At 38.7% G+C, this 19,800-nt stretch overlaps 1 protein-coding gene across 1 annotated transcript in view; it reads right to left on the bottom strand.

Moving 5' to 3' along the window:
- LOC129409745 (protein Shroom4-like) overlaps positions 1-19,800 on the bottom strand; it is an 83,926-nt gene that overhangs the window by 39,514 nt on the left and 24,612 nt on the right. Inside the window, exon 2 of the mRNA XM_055156292.1 lies at positions 15,457-15,608. Within this exon, the coding sequence (XP_055012267.1) occupies positions 15,457-15,608 (152 nt within the window). The remainder of the gene's footprint in view (positions 1-15,456; positions 15,609-19,800) is intronic.

The following is a 19,800-nucleotide window of genomic DNA, read 5'->3' as shown; positions in this document are numbered from 1 at the left end:
AAACATGCTTGTAAATGTTGTTGGTACAGGGTCAAGTATTTAACCTTGTACAGCAAGATGGATTCTTGCGGTATTTGTGAGTTCATAAACTCACCAGAATCCATCTTGGCGCCCGCTGGTGCTATAGGGCCCGACAGGTGGTGGGTGACCAATCATGTTGCAGCTCTGAGGTTTGTAAGGAAGCCAAAGGCAAGTGTCCAAATGAACCAAAACAAACATGGAGACGCCGACAGACCGTCTTCAGCCGATTTTAGCATCAATCCAGACTATTTTGTTTATGAAAAATGTTCTTTGTGTATTTGTGTACAGGGAAGATGTCTTTGCCTTTTGCTCAACTTGATGTAAGCAGTTCAGCCATCCCAGAGTGATAATGTGCAGAATTGAATTCAAAGTGACACACAGATCAATCTAGCATAAGTATTATTATTATGTGCTAAGATATCAAACTATTGTCATAAAAATAATTTTTTGTATATATATAATTACTGAAACTGTACATTTTTAACCAATATCAGAATTTTTTTTTTTAATTCTGATTTGATAATACAGCTGTCTTTCTTATAAAAGGTCTTTTGACATGTGTCTGTCTATATTGTCTAGTAAAGTGAATTATGATTATCAAAATATGGTGCTGTTACTTTAATAGTCAACTAGTCATGATTATTTTTGATTAAATGTTACACTCCAATTCATGTTTACAGTTTTTTTTAAAGTTGTTATGACTACACTGTGACCTCTCAATTAACCCTCTAAAGTCGGCCTCTCTCTCCACTAAGTGTTGTTCCGATGCATTTTTTTTTTTTATCCAATCCAACACCGATACTTGACCTTGATGTACTTGCTGATACTGATACTAGTCTGGTATCGGACCAACCCTACTGTCTACAGGCCAGCTCTTCTTCTCTTGTGGTTTTACACAGTTCTGCTTTGTCCCTGAGCGATGGGCATCTTTTTAACACGTGATCCAGCTGAGTTTGACCCAAAGGAATTCAAAGCATCTCCGCTAGTCCACAGAGAAATGAGAGTCCGATATGTGTTATGTTTTAGAGCAGTGGTTCAGTGGGACAGTTAATAAAAGGAATGAACTAAAAAAGACCACACGAAGAGAACTATCCCCCAGTAAGACGAGCTTCACAGGGCTACTACTGACGTCCCAGGTCTAGTCCCAGGTCTAGTCCCAGGTCTAGTCCCAGGTCTAGTCCCAGGTCTAGTCCCAGGTCTAGTCCCTGGTCTAGTCCCTGGTCTAGTCCCTGGTCTAGTCCACCAAGAGCTACTGTGGACTACTGCAAGAGACTTTCATTTGCCATTCAATTAGAGTGCACTAACACTAGGACTTTAGAACCACACAGATAGCCCCTAAAATGCAGTATGTTTATCCAGTGTGAATGCAATCAAACTCTGCCCAGGCACAGCTGGTTGGAGAAGGTGGGCCAAAGCACGGCACGGTTGCTCATGTACACGCACAACTTTAGTATACAAGCCCTGTCAGGTGCGCTGATGTTATTCATTGGATAACGCTCCAGACGCTCTGCTCCAAAACACACTGCAAATCAGCACTTATCTTCAATAAGGACTGTGGACAGTGACAAAAGTTTTGCAGCCTCTCGTCTCCAGCCATCCTCACTCCTCTGTGCTGTTATTATATCCATAAACTCACAGAGGAGCACGTATCATAAAAGGACGCACACTGTACCTACCTCAGTATTTAATATTTTATAGCACTAGACTTCTTTCTCCACTAAAGCAATACCACTACTGCATGGCATGTAAATCACACAACAGCGTTGTGTGATGACGTCATCAGGCCGTGGCTCAGTTCGGTTGTGCAGGTGTGAGTGTGGGCCATAGAATCCGAGGCAATCGTGCTTGAGCTTGGTACAGTTATAAAGTGAGTGCGCCCTTTATCATACCTACAAACATACCTTGTGTTGTGTTTTGTTTCGTATGCACAAATCCTGCATATTTAGGTTGAGTTCTTCTCTCACTGAAAACAATCTGTCCCACGTTGTGATGCCATGTGTAATACAAAAAGTTCTCCGCTGTATTTATGAACTCCATATACCTTCTGTAGAATCATTTGGATAATTTCAGCCCTGGAATGTTCAATCAATTGAACAAACTCAACTCAACTGAAAAAAAGATAAAAAGGTAGCTGTTGTCCCAAGTCTAGTCCCAGGTCTAGTCCCAGGTCTAGTCCCAGGTCTAGTCCCAGGTCGAGTTTCAGGTCGAGTTTCAGGTCTAGTCCCAGGTCGAGTTCCAGGTCGAGTCCCAGGTCGAGTCCCAGGTCGAGTTCCAGGTCGAGTCCCAGATGTCTCGTCTTTAGCCCCATCCTGATTGATACCTAAACTCCACATGTGAACTCGAACACACCGTTTTGTCTCCAGTGGAATATTGGAGCGTAAACATGGCCAGAGCCTCGTGTTTTACTCAGTCGGATCAGAGGAGGTCTGAGAGGAAGAGGGATCAGAGGAATGTGAGGAATGCCCATTGTTCAGACCAGAGCAGAGAAGCAGGGCACAGCATTGTTTTTCAGGAAGACTTGGCTCAGAATTCTACAGTCTGCTCCTGGTCTAGTCCCTGGTCTAGTCCCTGGTCTAGTCCCTGATCTAGTCCCTGATCTAGTCCCTGATCTAGTCCCTGTCTAGTCCCTGGTCTAGTCCCTGGTCTAGTCCCTGGCCTATGGTCTCCGGTCTGGTTCCCGCTATGGACATTGATATTGTCATTAGTCCAAGTCTTGTCTCAGTCTTCTTTTCCTCGGTCTAGTTCAGAAAAATCTGTCATGAACTTCTATTAATCATGTATTTTTACTGCACATGTGCAACTACCTGTCTTTTTCTCTTTTTTTTTTAAACGAAAAACAAATTACACTCTCACCATAAAGTCAGTTTGATGTTAATTAGTTCAACTTAATGGTTGCATAACAGAGCAGTAAAATTAGACATTGTTCAAGGCTTTTATGCATCTGCATCAGTTTTACAACACAGTCTTAAGCATAGTTTAACGGTGAATTGTATGAATTGGAGTGTCCGTCACCTGCTTGTTTCTATGGATATCACTGCTCTGCCTGGAATGTTCCACAGTATGAGATTAAACATCCCTTCCTTATATCTATTGAATTACAGATGGTTTTATAGCTCAAAAATATCTTGAACAATAACAAGCATTCTGACTGAATGAGGTTGTTTCTCCACAGATCTGATTTGTAACTTGCTTTGTCTTAAATGCTTGGTATTAAACCTTTCTGTCTTCATGGAGCCAAAACAAGACCAATAACATTTTTATGGAAAAAAGCATTTGACAGACCTTCCACCAAAAAAGTTACACAATGTATCTTTAAATTTACAGTAACCCAATAATTTACAGTTTACAGTAACACAATAATAAAAATAAACCTTTAACCGCAGCGGCCTTTTACCTTTTGTTCAGTAGAGTGTTACAATCCAGAGCTGAAATCATCCAAATGATTGCAACGAAGATGTGTGGGGTTTAAACAGTGGAGCACTTCCTGTATTACCACATGACATCACAAGGTGGAACAGGGTGTTTTCTGTTTGAGAAAACCTCAATTTGCCTAAATGTGTGTGTGTGTTAAACTTGTGTGAATGAAACAAAACATAACTCCAAGTCTGTTTGTGATGAAGAAACAATATTATAACAGATCAGAAAATAGTGCAACATGGGCCCTTTAAGTCCAGGCAATCAAAATACAATACATACAGTGTGTGTATTGTGTATTTCATGCTCAGACCCATGGAAAAAAATGAGGTACATGCTTTTTGAAAACTGTTACGAATGAAACTCAGACCAAAGTTTCAGAAACATTGTCATTTAAACACAACTTGGTCTGGTTTTGACTCCATGAAGATAGAAAGGTTTAATTCCAAGCATTTCAGACAAAGCAATAACATTTCCATGGAGAAAAGAATTTGACGGACCCTCCACGAAAAAAATTACACAATGTATCTTTAAATTTACTAAAATACAATAATAATAGTCTGGGGCGGTATGGGTTGTCCTGGCCAGAACTCCCTTGAAAACAGATCTTTGAGTCTCAGTGGGACTTTCCTGGTTAGATAAAGGTTGATTTTAAAATACAGTTGATTCACTTGGGAATTCAATCCGGCCATCTAGGATTTCAAATTGATGATATGCTTTCATATTGTTCTTATTAAAATTGGCAAGGAGCTTTTTGTTTTCCAGGATGCAGGAAAACTTTGACAGTAAGCACATATTTTTGCCAGGGCCCACAAACCCCGGTGTGACAGCCCAAACTGCACTTCTCTGCTGGAGATTAAAAAAACACAGTCTCCATGTGGCAGTGAATGCACCACGGCAGCAGCAGCAGCTTTGGGGGTCTGAGAATTTCCAGGAAAAGATACAAACCAAATGTTTCACTTGAACAAGAACAAACAAGCAGTGAAATTGAACCCGCAACCTCTTCTAGTCCAAAGACCAGAGAGGAAAGAATGTAAAATGCTTTTGTTCATATGAAAGGAAAAAGAGGCAGTAGCTTCATCAAGCCACAGGAGGTCATGTGTGTACCGACATCTGAACAAATGGAAGGGCATCAGGCTTAAAACTAGGGCTGCAGGGACATATTTTGACCTCAAGAGCAACTAATACAATATATCTGGTCACATTATTTTATACAGTGCTTTTCCCACCTTCAATGCTCTCAAAGCACTTAACATGAAAATGTGCACTGTGTAACATTTTGGTTGGAGATCACCTGCTTGTTTCTAGTAATATGTCATTGCTCTGCCTGGAATGTTCCACAGTGTGGAAGGACACAACAACAGCAATCATTTGTGGGAGCTAGAAAACACACCTCCATCCCATTGGTCAGTGTATCTGAACAGTCAACCAGTGATATTTATGCGGAGAGCAGCATTTGAACCGCCAACCTTCAGATCAATGGAGAATAACTCTACAAACCTGGTTCAGTTCTGGTTTGAGTCCTGATTTAGTCCGTGAAATTCCAAGATTCTTCTATATGTCTGGTCACATGTTGAGATTTGAAGGAGGACCATAATTATATCTTTTGTTTCTATGGGATCATAATGTTTGACTGGACCAGGTCTTGTAATGTAAATGTATAGTTAAAACTATGTGGGCCATGTTATAAATACACCTGGCATTATCACAACATATGAGGGTTAAAAGTATGGCATTTGTTCATATGGACAGAAACCATTTGGAGGTGGTCTGGGCTGCAAATGACTAGAGAGAAAGACATAAGAATTTGAATGTTTATACTTTCAAAGCCCATTTATTTTACTAAACCGCCTTTTCTCTCTTTAACAAAGACACAATAATTAAATAATATAGGACCAATGAATTCTGAACTTCAGCATTAGGCCAAGTTAAAAATTTGATCTCTGAAGACGCAACCCCACTCACAGTAATAATGCATGTTTTTATCATTTTTTTCAATTCATTCTAATCTAATTGAACATCCACTATAAAAGTATAATGCCATACTGTGGAACATCCCAGTCAACGCTCTTTAACATCTTCACAGAAGCATGCAGGTTACACAGTGTTCCTTTAAACAATGCCTGGAAACAACCTATATATTAGGGCTGCAGGATTAATCACAATTGAATCATAATTTCCTCCACAAACAACAAAATGTTCTCTTTTTCAGCATAAAAGCTGCCAAACCTGTGGTTTAGAACTACACAAACATGTACTGAAATGCATTAATAATATTAATAGTACATTGGTACACTTTTCACGGTAACACAAAACGCTTCACAATAAATTAACACCAAAACAAGGACAAGACAGACAAAACAGTAATGAGAAGCAGTCATGTCAAGGGGCTATATGCTATGAGGAAAAGGCATGTTTTGAGCAGTTTTTTGAAGGTGTTTAGTGAGTCTTAGTATAAGTTTGACAGTTTATATTTCAGTCTTTTAGTCAGTTCTCCTAGATGTGTTTAAAATATGAACTTTGAACAGAATCCTATTATTAAAACATAAATCACAGGTCTAATCACAATCACAATGCTTGTCAGGAAAATCACAATCAGATATTTTTCCCAAATCGTGCAGTCCAAACACATGCCCAAAAATGAAATATGATGTTTTGAAATGTTGGTTGAGGGGTGGGTCAAACACCAGAAAAATTCCTCACATGGAAAACTGTAAATACAGAAAACAAAACCTTACTGTTCAGTTTCCCTGTTGTTTGCACCAGTGTTTCTGTACTAGTAGTTTACGTGAGTCGAGATGAGAGAGTGACTCAACCTAGAAAGTCCTTTGTCATTAAGTTGTTTATTCTACCATAGCTTCGTATCAATGCCTTTAATTATGCTTTTTTTATGTTGTAGCCTATGGTCCATGTCATGTGCTCAGCAATGTAGACTTTTCCAACTGCACTGTACAGTAATAACAGCTTAGAGTGGTCTATATATGATCAAATACATAGAGGAACATATGGAACAGACCATAATGTAAACTATTGCCTGAGATCCAAAATACACACTTCTCCAATACTTTACAAAGATGTGAGTCTGAGCATCTGTGAATCTCCCCGCATTCAGATGAGCCAATCAGGGACATGCATGATCTGTCTGTATTAAAACAAATATGGTTGCTTACGAGGAAAATTGATGATCGTGTCACTTGTGTCAATGAAGAAAAAACAAACCTGACTGCACGATCATGGTTGGTGGGACTCAACAACGACAGACTGTCTAAATGGACAAACTGCTAGCCATTGCGTTCTAAATAGGAAGTGAACATGTGCGTTGTTTTGGCTTGATTGATTCTGGAACCAATTTTCTTTCTATTGATAAACTGTCACCCCTCTTCCTATAACTACTGCTGTCAGACTTGTCATTTTGGCCTTAAAATGTTCGTATTTACGTGGTCTATATGATCCTGGTGTTTTTATTTCACTATTTTGTCCATAAAGCAAGATATGACCATTTATAACAGACAAATAGGGTACCATCTTTCTCTGAGCCCATTCCCTTTAGTGTTAGGTTTGATTGACAGTATTGCTAAGCGCCTGCTCCCTGCTAAACCAGCGTTGCAGTTGGGAAGGGGCGTTACCTTCAACAGCTTCGCTCCAGATTGGCTCTTTAGTTGCTATGATACTCGCATTCGTAATTCCAAATATGGAACTCTGCTCCAAATTTGTCCCTATAACTGCGACCTTAATGAGCTTCACTTGGATGGAGCGAAATGCTATAGATGATGTCACATTCACTTAGTTCACTTCTTTATACAAAAATAGAGATGTATTTAGATTTGCTATAACATGGTAAACATACAGTCAGACTGAGCTCTATTCACTAATGTGGGGTGCCTTCATGATACTCAACTTTGAAGCATACAGCTATAGTTTTTAGTCTCATTTACACTGCTTCAGTCATTGTGGGAACAAAGCGAGATAGTCTTTGCACCCGCTATTCTCAGATCCAAGGACTATTTTACAATGCAAAATTGACACGTCAGTTATAAAAGCAGGACAAGATAAGGTGTTCTGCTTTTAAAAAAGGCATGAATACTCAACAATGAGACCTTTATCGTCCAATTAAAACATATTAACTTCTGTACAGTGTAAATTCTCCTCACTGTAACCGGCTTTTGTTCTTGTCTGATCAACACATCGCTCGGGACAGGAAGTGGGGCGGGTCCAAACAGGAAGTTCTGTAGCGGCGTTGGAATGTGCTGGTTTACGTCTGGATTCTGGACACACACATCTAACAAAAGGTCACGAAAACAGGAAATACTAAAGCAGGAGCACTTCCGGGTCACAACGACAAAACATCCCAAAACAATGTTCCCCTCCAAAAAAATGTGTGGGGAAATTATCACTCAGAGATCAGACAATAACTACTGCTGTGCAAGCAAAGGGTAAAGGGTCTAAGCTCTGCATTCAATTTAATAGTGTAATTTAAGGTGATTCTTGTGAGCTTAAGAAATATGCTATAATGTTGTTACCTTATCAAAAACATACCCGGAGTTTTATACACGTCTAGAATAATAGACAAAAAGAACTGACAAACTAATGCAAGAATCACATTTCAGAACATTTTCCATGGGGTTAGCAGTTTTTGTGCAGAATAAGAAATGGTGGAAGAAACTGCGTCCATTCAAATTGCAATTTTGATTCAATTGTGGTTAATCTTGCTATAATGAGTACATTCTTTACTCGGAGTCATGACATTTTAGAATCCTGAGTTTGTTGGAATCACTCATCTCAAACTGCACTGGCTGTGAGACTCTTGTATTCACTTGGCATGGTTAAAATTCCCATAAACTCCTCCTCAGAAAGGCAGCTCACAGCCCCAAACAGTGTGGTCTTCTCCCCTGTCCTGAACTGAACCAGGGCCAGTAGATTCCTGCGGTTTGCCAAATTTAGTCCCTGGCTCGGCTCTGGCCTCCAGAACACAGAGCTGGACAAAGCAGCCAGTCTGGGTCAGAACAGTGAATGGCTTTGAGGTGAAGATCGTGAAATTAATATGCTGAGTTCCGTTGGTGGTCCTAATACTGCTACAACTACTACTATAGAGCCTAGCTTTAAGGTGCACTATGTAACTTTTTGGTTGGGGGTCAGTCATGTACTTGTTTCTACAGATATGTCATTGCTCTGCCTGTAATGTTCCACAATATGACATTAAACAGACCTACCTTACATTTATTCAATTATAGGTGGTTTTATACCTCTAAAATGCCTGGAAAAACACCCATTTTGCCCTTGAGCATGGTTGCCTCTCCACAGATCTGACCTGTAATTTGGTCTGGTTTTGTCTTAAGCAGTTTGTTTTTCCTGTATCCATGACAACCCTGCTTAGAGATAATAATGCAAGCTAGCTAACTTTGAAATGTTACAGACTTTTCACCTGGTTCTCATCTCTGGACACTGCTGTGATGCTGCAGAACACAGAGGACACAGAAGAGGGACACTTTTGTCTTGACGGCTGTTACTCACCTCACTCAGCTCTGACCATGGATCTGATATCCTTACTTGATGAGTTGCACTGAAACTAAAAACGTTTATTTGAGATTTGAGTGCCATTTGAGTAATATACCTTATAGTTTTGAGAGCTTTTGTTGTGCCTGCACTTTTTTTTCCCAAATTTTGGAATTATCCATAAAGAACATTTTAAAAAAGATAAAAACATTACAAACTGTCAGTCAAGTCCAGTCCTGTCAAGTTGTTCAAAAAAGGTGAGAGGACATGTCAAGAGTTTCTTTAGTTAACCACAGCAGACTTTAGCAGAATGTATAACCTTTAACAATGTCGAAAATCTTTTAGCGTGGACTAGATTGGAGCACTGCTAAAGGACATGGGAACTTTCTGGTTTTTTAGTTTCCATTTATTAAACCCATGGAAATATTCACTGTACACGAAACTCAACCCGGCTCCAAACCTCAGGCCCGAACGTAACAGATGAGAACCACTTTTTAGTCACGTTTGTTTCCTGTTCTGTTACATTATAATTATGTTTTTCCACATCTGCCCTCTCACTCAAAAAGACCATTGATTCTGAATGGGGCCACTGTAAATACGCCATATACCAGAAGACCAACATTAACTTATTTCCATGCAATTTTAGACCAGGGTGGGGTTAAGCACAAATCATTAAATATAATACAGAAGAATTGCGTGGAGCGGAGTTTGACTATTATGAAATAAAGGGGCTCTTCATTGTGGCTTGTATGGTACTGCAGGGTTTCAAATGACATTTCCAAACTCTATAAGCCAAGTATTTAAAAGGTGCACTATGTAACTCTTTGGTTAGGGGTCTATCACCTGCTTGTTTCTATGGATATGTCACTGCTCTGCCTGGAATGTTGCACAGTATGACATTAAACTGGTCTACTTTACATTTACAAGTACAAGTGGTTTTATAGTTCAAAAATAAACCTTGAAAAACAGGCATTCTGACTGTGATCAGTGTTGCCTCTCCACAGCTCTGACCTGTAACTTGGTCTGGTTTTGTCTCAGTGAAGATAGAAAGGTTTAATACCTGATACAGAGATGATACAGTAGCGATATCGTGGTCTGTATCGATATAATCACCAAGAGTATTTTTGGTATGTTTTACTAAATTATTTTGTTACAATGCTACAGTTTTGTTGCTTGTTCAGAGGAAGGAAACTTGTTTAAGCAACACATTTGACATTTTCACAGTTTTGATGACTAAAATTTCATATTAATTTTCCACAAGAAGTGATTTAACAAAGACTTTTAGAATCACAGCTGTGATTTAGCCTTGATTTTTTTATTGAACCACATCTAATCGATTTGAAATATATTGTACTGAATCATAAGCTCACTGTATTGAGATATTTATCGTATTGTGGCTTATGTATCGAGGTATGTATCGTATCGACAACTTCTGAAAGATACCCAACTCTAATCTCCATGGAGAAAAGTATCTGACGGACTCACAAACAGAAAAGTTACACAGTGCCTTTCCTACAGATGGGCACCTAAAATTAAAATGGTATAAGTGCAGATTTTTTGTTATAAAACAGTGAGTTCTTGGGTCTAGTCAATAATAGAAATGATCAAGTTAAACATTTGTGAATTTACTTTTTAGATATTTAATGACAAAGTACAATGTAATCAACTTGGGAAAACTGGCTAGGGCTCACACTATAAGCAAAATAATTACATTTCTGAATAAACTGGACATTTGCACTGAATATTTGAGCCTTAAAGTGGACCTTATGCTCCAATGATCTGAGGAATGCTGTGTCAGTGTCTGGTATGTGTCTGAGTGAGAGGGGCTTTCCCATAGATACTGAATACGTGTGTGTATGTAGAATGCAGTGCTAAATTAACTTTCTGAGGGAGATAAAGTAGCCCATACCTTTAATATTAACTGGATTCACGTCATGGTAAAGGTATTTCAGGCTATTTAAGGAAGCACAGATTAAGGAACTGCTTATTTAGTCGCATTCATACACGATGTTCTGCTTCAGTCAACAATGAGTCAGTATTTAAAGTGGCAATGCAGTAATGACCAATGACTATTCCCAAACCTGTGCCCAAGCAATTTATAAATGTCATGCCAGTTTACAAAGCTATAAAATGGAGACAGATGTTCAAAATAGAAACAATATAGAAATCATAAATGACAAAGGATGCCACAGGATCTCACGAGACAAAATTGCCGCAAGAGAAAAATTATGTTGTGAAATTTTCTTTCCATGTGTTCCATTTGGTTTGGACAATAAAAAGTTAAGGATGTGTAACTCACTAGCACTTGAGAGCTGTAGTTTCAAAACAAAGCGCTATAACAACAACAAAAGTATTAAATCAAATAAACTGAAAAAAAATGTTAGGCCAAAAATGTGAACTGGATTGAACAATTTATTTATTATCTTTCAAAATCTCATCTTGTCTCTCATGCACTCAGTCTCGTGTCTCGTCTCGTCTTGGAGGACGAGGAGAGACATGAGACTCTGGTTTGTATACAGAGGGAAATCCATCTGGTTACCACTCCTTCTGTTACTAGGCTCAAACACGACCATTCAGTCAAATTTGTTTATTTCATTGATGCATGTGAAACGAAGAAGCTCATGGGTTAAACATCATTTTGAACAAAATCACATTTCTCTCTCCTCAGATTAAGAGTTTGGTGCTAAGTGCTTCTACAGAAATCTGCCATGTTTTTCAGTGCCCTGTGATGTTTTCTTCCTTTCATTTTTTTCCTCGTAAGCAACCATATTTGTTTTGATTGGCTAATCCTGTCAATCATCTGAACATCCAAGTGTGCGTTCTGAATGCCAGAATTTGGTAAAAAGAAAAATTAGGTATTCAAATAAGTGTTATGTACTGTTAAAATTATAATGGTCAAGTAGAAGGAAAAAGTACTGACAAAAAAATACCAAAGTAAGAGCAAAAGTCTGATTTACAATTTATAGTTAGACCATAAAAATGTAAAATCTAAAAGGAGAAGTGCAAACACAAATGTTGAAATCATTTTATATTGCCAACATAAAGTTTTTGTCACTTGTAGATTTACTCACATTGAGAAGAGGACCCAAAACCTTTACTGAAGAATACTGTTACACTACAATATATCACAGAATTATTAGAAGTAAAAGTATGGGGTTTGAAACTGGCAACGACAATTTCTTCAAAAAGTAAGTGTACCTGATTATTACCAAATTAAGTTAAGTTGATAAATTAACAAAAAAATTGGCGAATGGTCCACCCGCTACCAAACCAGGTTTTAACACGTTTTGGCTTTAAAATGGTAAATAAACAGACGTAATGTGCCATATGACCTAACTCCATGATCCTATGTGAAAACACTGTTAAACACCAAAATTATGTTTACTTTGCCCCAGTGGAATGACGTCTGAGCAGGCCCCAAACCACAGACACCACATGAACACTTAATTTGACTGACAGCTCAATGGCACTATAAAAAGGAATACTAACTTTATTTGGGGGGCGGGAGAGCTCTTGGATTTCTGTCAGTCACATCACTGTGGTCCTGTGTCTGGATTACATGAGAATAAAACGCTTGTTGTATTGTATTTTTGTGTTAATATGAAGCTAGTTCATTTTAGACTTTTGGCAGCAACCCCAACTCATTCCTAATCCAAATATCTTTTTTTTTTTTTTTGCATGCATGCATTATATGCATGATTCACATATGTCAAAAACTTAATTTATGTACAGGACAACACAGGGCAGTCATTAGTATAGATTAATCACAATTTTCAATCCAATTAGATTTTTAGAAAAATGGAAAAGGCTATTAAAGGAGCATTGTGTAACTTTTCAGGTAAGGGTATGCTAATTAAGCATCTCCAGGGATGGGACAAGATCTTGTGTCACAAGATTCACGATCAGAATAAGAATCAGAATTAGAATTTCATTGAATGTCATTCCAGTATAAAACATTAACAGAAACGAAACACTGCACTCAGGTCCATGTCATCAGCAGCACAAATAATAATAAGATGACAAGATAAAATTGCCACAGTATTGTGCACACATGAGAACATTTTTCTTGTGAGATTTCATTTCCATGTTTAAATTTTGGACTGGATAATGCAATATTAGGTCTTGTCCCAGCCTACGTATATTTTTATTACACAAACAATTGAGGCATTTTCTTCTGGTCTGCTTCAAAACTCATGGTTTATTGACACAGGACTGGCTATAAACCTCACCATTTAAGAGGAACCAAGCTGATCATTGATTAGTTCTATTAAAATTCCATTAATAGTTAGTTAATAGCAGAGCAGTGGTACAGGTCCCTGTGTGTCAGTGTGGTACAGTAGAATGCTGTATTCTTGGCTGGTTCCACAGTGTCATTTTAACAGTGGAAAAAAGCCCTTCGTCTGGAGCCAGTTGTAGTTAGCACCTCGTCTATAAACACTGTTTTTATGAATGACCCGAGAGTGGACGGCCTTTTGACAGCGTGGTGTGAGACTCTGGTAAATTAGCACAGCGCGAGAAAAGTGTTGAACAGAACATTACTGGAAGCAATCGTACTATGTTTGGTAAAGATTCAATTGTGACAAATTCTCAGTTTAACGTGATAATCCTGCTTTATGGTCATTGTGTCAGTGGTATAAAGTAGTTTCAGTATTATTGTTTATTGTCCATATTTTCATCCACAATTTGTCAAACACAAGAATACACAAGGTCACACACAGGTCAAATGTACCAGGACAACATGTGTACAGGAAGTCCATAAATTCATAGTTTATCTGTTTTTGTTTAAAATGTCAGTGCTGGTGCAGAGGCGGGACTTATCAGCTTCCTGGTCTGACACCTGGGGGTCAAAAGGTGACTTCCTGTGCAGCCCGCTTTATCTGTAAACTCTGATGATACACAGGACTTTATTTTCTCTGTCTCTGATTTGGGTCTATTATTTGACAAAAAGCGCATGTGTCAAAGGGTCAAAACTCCTCAGATGATTTCAAAAGATGGATGTTGAAAATTATGCTTAGCTTTTGAGAGAATCAATCAAAGACAATTTAGATGGGTTCAAACTATAGTGTAAATGAGTGTAAAAATGAGTGAAGAACAGTACAATTTAAAAATACCAGTGCAGTACTTTTGTGCCTGGTTAGTGTTGTTGAACCAGGCATTGACAAGGAGTTATTTCAATGTATTTAAAGAACATGATTTATCATATATGTTATTCTATACAGGAAAAGGTGGTTCAGTACTGGTGCCTGAAAAAACCCTAAGCAAGAACCAGTTAAGATAAATTTCTATATTATCCTGTGCCGCTTAAAGGTGCACTATGTAACTTTTTGTGTGAGGGTCCGTCACCTGCTTGTTTCTATGGATATGTCATTGAACTGCCTGGAACGTTCCACAGTATGACATTAAACAGCTCTACCTTACATGTATTCACTTTTATAGCTCAAAGATACCCAATAAAACAGGCATTTTGACAGTGAGAGAGGTTGCCTTTCAGATCTGTCCTGTAACTTTTTCAGTCTTAAACAATATTTAAATGTGCAACAAAAAGCACACACCACAGACACGAGGAGAATCTTATGAGACTTTAAATCTCCAATCGCAAAGACTGCTGCGGGATATGGCTGCGCACAATAGGGTATAAAGTTGTGAGCAGGAACGCATCAGCTGTTCCCTGTCTACAGTAAAACAACTCGCTTTAAGACTGTTAAAAGATCAGAGCACTGCACTTCTAGTTTAGGTACAAGTCAAAACTGTGTTATTATTATGCGTGAAATGTGGTGCACTACTTCAGATACATAATTTTTAAAGCATAAAAGACTGGCAATAAAGTACAGGAAGTAGAGTCAATATCGCTAATCTGCAGCTTCACCTTCCGTGCGCTGACACACGTGAGGACCTACTCTTGTCTTTTTACTTTTAAAGAATGCCTGAAACTGGAGTCACAGCTCTATTTTGTAAACTGGATGTCATTATTTGCAGAGGATAAATTCTATGGATAATGTGGATGAGATGCTGCAGTTTAACTTAAGTTTATACAACATAACAAGAGATGAGTAATAAAGTCTTCTCAATATCTCGTTATATCCCGAGTTTGTATCTTGCTCCTTTGTGTTTGTCACTCCTCTGTCCCTAGCGCTCTGTTTTATTGGCTGTTACTGTAGCGTTGTTGATGTTTGGTGGTTATGATCTGACAGAGCAGCTCGGAGTCACACTGACACCAAACACGCAGTGCAGTGGTGTCAAAATAATGCGAGAACAGTCGGGTCATGCCTCCCTGAAATCTGAAAGAAGCAAATCACAGCCAAAATCGAGCAATTTCTCCTGTAGTGTGTGGCGGCCTTTCGTCTCCATGATGATAGAAAGGTTTAATATCATACTATGAAACATTCTAGGCAAAGCAAAAACATCTCCATGAAGAAATGCATTTGACGGACCCTCCAGCTGAAAAGTTCCACAATGCACCTTTAGAATAAAATCTAATTTTGTTGTTTTGAGCACCAGCCTCGATAATGACGCACAGCTGAGTCTTACCTACGCACGGTGAGCTTGAGGACTCTATAAGAGCCTTTGATGAGGATGAGCGCCTCCTGTCTGCTGCCGTAGAGAACTGTCCCGTTTATGGTGATGAGCTCGTCTCCCACTCGGAGCCTCTGACACAGCGCTGCCTTCCCCCCAGCTTCAATCTGAAACACAGGGACAAAACAGGGTCAAAATAAGAGCTTAAGATTTTTTCACTTTAATTGTGTGTATATATACATATACATATACACACACACACACACACACACACATATATATATATTTTTATAATTACTTTGGTTTTACTTAAAGTTGCGTTTTGTTTCATTCACCCATGTTTAACACAAAAACCCTGCATATTTAGGCGGAGTTCTCTTAAACAGAATAATATAAAATACAGGAAGTGCCCTGAGCTGAACTTGAAAACTCTTGCTTCATGACATCACAATGTGGAACAGAACAGAACTTGAGATGTAAACAGACTAATAATAAAGGTTTACTTAAAAGTGTGAATAAAACAAAACAACACTTCAGGTATGTTTTTGATGAGAGAACATTATAACAGAGATCAGGAAATAGCATAATATAGGCCCTTTAAAATATCACAATATCATAATCGCAGTACAAAAGAGTCATTGAATATTGCATCTTTTTCTCATATCTGACCGCTCTGATTTCAGTCTGGTTGTAGTCTGGTAATAAAAGGCCAGTTCAGTTCCATTATTAGCTGCATATGTGTATTACCAGGGCTTAGCCTCTGATGATAAAGACCTCAGTCAGGGCTGGCTGTCCTTATGTCAGTGTGCTGCTTTGAACCCCATTTTCTGTCACATTTTTGCAACTCTGTCTGGTAACCCATGGCAACAGTGTTCAAAGTGCATATCCCAAAAACAGACCATAATAATCAGTCCACAGGAATATGTTAAACCGGAGGTTGGGTCAAACAGTAGTGAAACCAGAGGAGTGAGCACATTCCTGGGGTATTTTTTAGAATGTGGAGGAGTTTTGTGGAAGTTTGTGAACTACAAATAGTAACACCAGAAAATACAAGGAAACAGATTTTTTTTAAGGATTTGATTTTAAATTCCATAAACATGTGTGTCTGTGTCACCAAATAAAAGGTAAACACGTTCAAATCAAATATAGCTTTTACTGATAATAGTAATGCTGATTTATTCTAAATTACACAAACAATGGAGATGATGGCCAAATTATTTATGTTATAAATTAATTTGGTGTTTTAGTTCTCAAGACAATTATCCAGTCAGAAAGCAGAGTGAGCCTCACATGAATTGCCATATTCAATGCTTAAATCCAGGGTGTTTAAACCTAAAATGTCTCTCTCTGATCTGAATGGTCTCTACCTAAACCCCCAGCACCTGCACCCAAACATGAATCGGTGCTAGTGCAGCCTCTGCAGCTCAGGGAGGGAATTCTGGAGGTTCTGAGCTTTCACATGAGGTCTGTCCATATACTGAGAATGAGACAAACTTGTATGTGTCCTCTATCTGCAGATTAAGGCTCTGGCAAAATACACAACTCAGTAGTGATTGTAATGCCTTTTATAAAACTGTAAAGGCCAGATTTAAGTAAGTTGTTGTTGTTGTTGTTGGATGTTGCATGGTTTATTCAGTAAACCATCCAACATGACCACCTCTCTCTCTCCTCTGTATACTTTCCCTCTCTCCCTGGAGTCTGACCCAGTTGTTTCTGGTGTTTTGTTTGGTGCCATTTTGCTGCAGCAGCTCCAGACATGGGTGAGGTCAGTGAAGGCGCTGAGAATAATGAAGCCTCTATGTGCTACGTTCTCACACACCCCGTTAAATTTAGACTTTTACTCAGGCAAATTCATGGCATTTAAAACATGGGAATCCCCGAGGTCGTCAACACCTGGCAGTCACCGGACGACCGCACAACAAGGGCGTCTTTAATCAACAGAAATACTGGAGATTGGGCTGTGAGATTAAGTGCAAATGGACACAAATAGCAAATGGCAAAGGTTGCACTTTGAAGCACCATAATTTCCTCCACAAACAATAAGATATTCTGTCCGACTCTCCATAAAAACTGCTAACCCTGCAGTTTACATCTGTACAAACATGTTCTGAAATGTGATTCTTGTGTTAGTTTATCAGTTCAGATTTCAGTCTTTGGAGAGATAGTAGGTTGTTAGTAGGTTGTGTTCATGTGATCACAACATTCTTGAATCGCTATAGTTATAGTTATACAGCACTGAGCACAGGTCAGGTAGAGAGGATTCAGATCAAAGTGTAATTTTTGGTTTAAACTAGAGCCCGACCGATACATATCGGTTGGCCGATATTATCGGCTGATATGGGCAACTTTAGGCATATCGGCTATCGGCCGATATGCTTGCTGATAGGGGCCGATATTTCACGTGGGCATGTTATACCTCGTTATAAAGCTTAGACTCTCTACATTCTGTTCATTTAATCCAATTTACAGACAGATAAATGTCCTAATATGTGGCTCCACATCAGTATTTATCTACGGAGTCATTTGTCTCTGTGTGTCCGTACTGTCCCTGAACACACCACAGAGTCGCGTCACTCACGTGTGTTTGTTTACACCTGCAGACACACATCCAAACACTGAGATTATATTCTTTTTACGGACAATCGGTTTGAGTCTGGATTAAAAGGACATTTATTAGTGCAGATTTGTAATGTGAGGAGGAGCCTGTATGAGCGGTGAGTGTTGGAAATATGTCGACTCTGAAGCTAGTTTTTGTCATTTGTTATGGGTTAGCTGCTGTAGCTCCCGCACATAAACAGACTGTTTTCTATTGGTCTGTTCTAAAGTGACTATATTGGCCGTATATTTGCTACTGGACCTGCACTGATATGTAAATGAGCTGTGAATAGAGGTGTGAATTATGACATTTGCACATATAATTAATTACCGTGGCGCGCACGTATTTACGGCTAAAGCGCTACTTTCTTTACTAGTTATGGGTCCGTCGCGAAGGAAATCACTCTTAGAACCGGCTCTTTAAAGGGAACGACGGGAGACTGATCCTTATTGGGAGCCGTGTTTTCTCTTTCTCTCACTTTTTTCTCTTCACGCCACGTGCAGATTCGTGGTTTGACAGCGGCAGCGGCTAAAAACGAAACTTTGAGAAATTTGCGTGTACGTAGGATTAAAAAAAAAAAAAAAAAAAAAAAAAAAAAACGAGCATATTTGACTGTAGTTTAGCATAAAATAAATAAGTCCCGGTTTAGTCCTTTTTCAGTCCTGGTTTAGACCTGGTTCAGTCCTGATTCAGTCCTGCTTTAGACGTGCTTTAGTCCTGCTTGCAACAAAACAATCTGAAGAGCCACTTGGGAGCCAAAAGAACCAGCAGCTTTTAGTGAGCCGAGCCAAAAGAGCCGGTTCTCTAAAAAGAACTGGAATACCCATCACTAGTGTCTAGAATGTGATGCAAAAATGCCATTAAGTCAACCTACTGTCTGTAAATATGATGTAAAGAGGCAGAATAACAATAAATGTTGCCTAAATAAACCCAATTTAAAATCCACCAGAGCCAAACCTAAGTTTTTTAAACAATTCAACATTTACAGTGAATTTTTACATCACTAAATATATCAGCGATTATATCGGCTATCGACAGCTCCAACTTCCATTATATCGGTTTCATATCGGCCACAGCAAAATCCATATCGGTCGGGCTCTAGTTTAAACACATTCCGCATTGAAACTGGCAACCCAAATGAGAGACTCGTGAGGCTCATTCTGCTTTCTGATTGGATAATTGAGAATAAAAACACCAAATTATAACATAAATGAATGGGATGTAAGGTCCAATTTTTATAAACAATACAGACACAGAGAAGTCGTGTTTATTAAAAGGTGCACTGTGTAACTTTTCTGGTGGAGATTCTACCACCTGTTTGTCATGGCATTGAACATAACCATCTTGCATTTACTCAATAACATGTGTTTCACTGACCTAAAAACTTGCATTCTTACTGTGAGCGGGCTTGCGTCTCCACAGATCTGACAAGAAACTTGGCCCTGCTGCCTTCACAGAGATAAATAAGTATAATGCCATACTGTGGAACATTCCAGGCAATATCTCCATGAAGGCAAACAGAAAACCAGAAAGGTTACGCAGTGCATCTTTAAATTTAACATCAAAATCTTACTACAGTTCTATTAAAACATAAATCACAAATATAATTGCATTTCTGATTCAGATTTTTAAGTAAAATGGGCGTTTAGTCTTAAATATTGATAACTGAAAACATGGGAATCCCCGTAAGTGGTTGCAGCAGGTTGTTGACATATAACAGTTCATAAAACTGGGCTTTTCTTATGAAAACACATCATGAAAAT

This window comes from Boleophthalmus pectinirostris, unplaced genomic scaffold (assembly GCF_026225935.1).
Source record: "Boleophthalmus pectinirostris isolate CB_2022bp ecotype Guang Dong unplaced genomic scaffold, ASM2622593v1 HiC_scaffold_20, whole genome shotgun sequence".
In the NCBI taxonomy this organism is placed as follows: Eukaryota; Metazoa; Chordata; class Actinopteri; order Gobiiformes; family Gobiidae; genus Boleophthalmus; species Boleophthalmus pectinirostris.
The sequence above is the reverse complement of the archived record's forward strand: the minus strand, read 5'-3'. Positions and strand labels throughout refer to the sequence as shown.